At 32.0% G+C, this 2,500-nt stretch overlaps 1 protein-coding gene across 7 annotated transcripts in view; it reads right to left on the reverse strand.

Annotated features, from left to right (window-relative positions):
• The window catches only part of LOC124426256 (ceramide glucosyltransferase), a 29,242-nt gene that overhangs the window by 21,536 nt on the left and 5,206 nt on the right, over positions 1-2,500 (reverse strand). The window contains exon 2 of one of the 7 annotated variants that reach the window (XM_046967715.1): positions 671-1,432. The exons of the other annotated variants lie outside the window; for them this stretch is intronic. Coding sequence (XP_046823671.1) covers positions 1,385-1,432 — 48 coding nt within the window. The 3' untranslated portion in view covers positions 671-1,384. Of the gene's footprint in view, positions 1-670; positions 1,433-2,500 lie in introns of those variants that run through there. 7 annotated transcript variants of the gene reach the window in all.

The raw sequence follows: 2,500 nt of genomic DNA on the forward strand, positions 1-2,500 counted from the left end.
CACCGTGAAATAATAAATGCATGATTCTCGCAGTATTGATTACATCGTAAGAAAATTAATTACAAAGATTCATACTTTTCCTTGTATTTACGTTTGTTCACTCGTTTGTTATTGTCATTGTCGTTTCTTTCTTTCTTTCTTTCTTCCTTTTCTTTTTTCATTTTTGGATCAAATACTTTTTTTATTTAAAGAAAAAAGAAAAGACATGGAAAACGCAAAAGTTAAACGAATGCAAAAAATATAAAAAAATTCAATGATTCTGCATATTCTTTCTCGCATTAAATTTCAAGTCGGTTCGAACGCGAAAGTGCAACATTACCCAATTAGTTCGCATAATCGAGGCTTCAGTATATAGTATTGTTCAGTCACAAATCGCTTAAGCACGTTCCTTTTCAACGAACGAATCGAAAAGCGATAGTGACGGCAAAACATATAAATTGGCGCTATGTATGTATGTATATGCATTTACAAAGAGATCGTGACAAGAGATAGAGATAGAGAGAGATAGAGAGAGATAGAGAGAGAAAGAGAAGAAGAGAGAGAGAAAGAGAAGAAGAGAGAGAGAAAGAGAGAGAGAGAGAGAGAGAGAGAGAGAGAGAGAGAGAGAGAGAGAGAGAGAGAGAGAGAGAAAGAGAGAGAGAGAGAGAGAGAGAAAGAGAGAGAGAAAATTTATAATAATAATAATAATAATAATAATAATAATAATAATAATAATAATAATAATAATAATAATAATAATGATGATGATAATGATGATAATAAAAAAGAAAAAGATAAGAAAAATCACTATCTTTTTGCTTTCGCTCTACTTTCTCATAATTAAATAATTAATTGATTAATTGATTAACTAATTAATTTATCCTAGATATGTGATGATCGATAGATCGATCGTAAACGCGGCACGATGTTTACTGCATTTTAACATCATAAGCACTTCGATAGTGTGTATGTGTGCGCGCGGGCGCGTAAGCGCGCGTGTATATAATCTATGAACTAATTCGCATTAGAACTAATTACACCGTATTCCCTTGTGGATTTAGGGAACCGATGTTTGAGAAGAACCATTGTTTATCTAATCTTTCTATCTATCTATTTATCTACCTATTTATCTATCTATCCATCCATTTATTTATGGACTAAAAAACAATCATGATGTTCGAGAAGTAACATTTCGAACCATTTGATTCTTCATGATTAGAATCGAGTTTCGATTTCGTCGTTCGGTAGATAAGAGATCAGCTGATCTTGAATATCTTTAACATACATTGCAGTTCGCCATTCTTATACCATACTTTAGAGATTTTTCGAAATTCTCTTTGCGCGATCATTCGTCGATCATATCGTAAAGATCCATTACTAATTTCTATTCTTCATTTCTATATTATTACAAATTTTGATTGATCTTCCTTTCTCTCCTCGAAATCGCATCGATCTATATGAAAATATAAAGGAACGTACTATTATTAAATGGAACAAAATAACAGACGAAATTTTGTCTACGGAGGGTCGTGGGTGATGATGGTCGTCGGAGGAGGGGGAGGGGGAGAGAAGGGTGGAAGGTTTTAACGAAGTTTTAAGTTAGGTAATGTCGCATCTAATCGATAATAACGAAGCATATCTTAAACGGGAACGCTTATTATCGTTTAAAATTATCGTGGTAAAGTGAAATTCGATTTTGAAATATTTAACGAGAGGACAACGTGAACAACTTGTTTTTTTGCTTTTTCTTTTGTTTTTTTTTTTTGTGTTTTTCTCCTTTCTCTTTCTTTCTTTCTTCTTTTTTTTTCCTTTTCTTTTCTTTTTCCTTTTTTACACAGAGCAGCAGAAAAAAGTGGCGCGAAATTCGAAATAAATTCTTTAGTATTCTCGATAGGCAACGCGGTTCCATATTAAGACGAGGCAGTCTGTTTTAGTGAGAGGAAAGAAAAAAAGAAAAAAAACGAGAAAAAGATTTTGGAGTCTTGCTCTCAATTCGTCGAAATGACGCATACATCGACGAACGAATTCGAAACCACAACGAAATCTTTCTCTCCTTGTAAGAACGCAAGCACAAGACGGAAGCCCATAAGCGTAAGTTTGAACGTATATATAATATGTGTCCGTATCAGTGTGTGTGTATATATATATATATATATATATATGAAGAAGCGCGCGCAAGCAAATTCATCTTTGTACATACGTGTGCTTTGAATAAACCTTTTATAAATAGAGTTTAAACGGGAGTAGCATTCAGAAATGGATATTTTTACGATCCTTTGTAACAATGAATATTCAATTGGAATTGAAATCATGGCACCTTTATTGCAATCGAAAATTTCTCTAATTAACAATATCCGATATGGGTGTGTGCGTGTACATATATATATATATATATATATATATATATATATATATATATATATATATATATATATACACACACACATGCATATATATATTTATATATACAATAGAATTTTATTATTATTCCGACACATAATGAAAGCTTTTTTTAACTCGA

This window comes from Vespa crabro, chromosome 8 (genome assembly GCF_910589235.1).
Source record: "Vespa crabro chromosome 8, iyVesCrab1.2, whole genome shotgun sequence".
In the NCBI taxonomy this organism is placed as follows: Eukaryota; Metazoa; Arthropoda; class Insecta; order Hymenoptera; family Vespidae; genus Vespa; species Vespa crabro.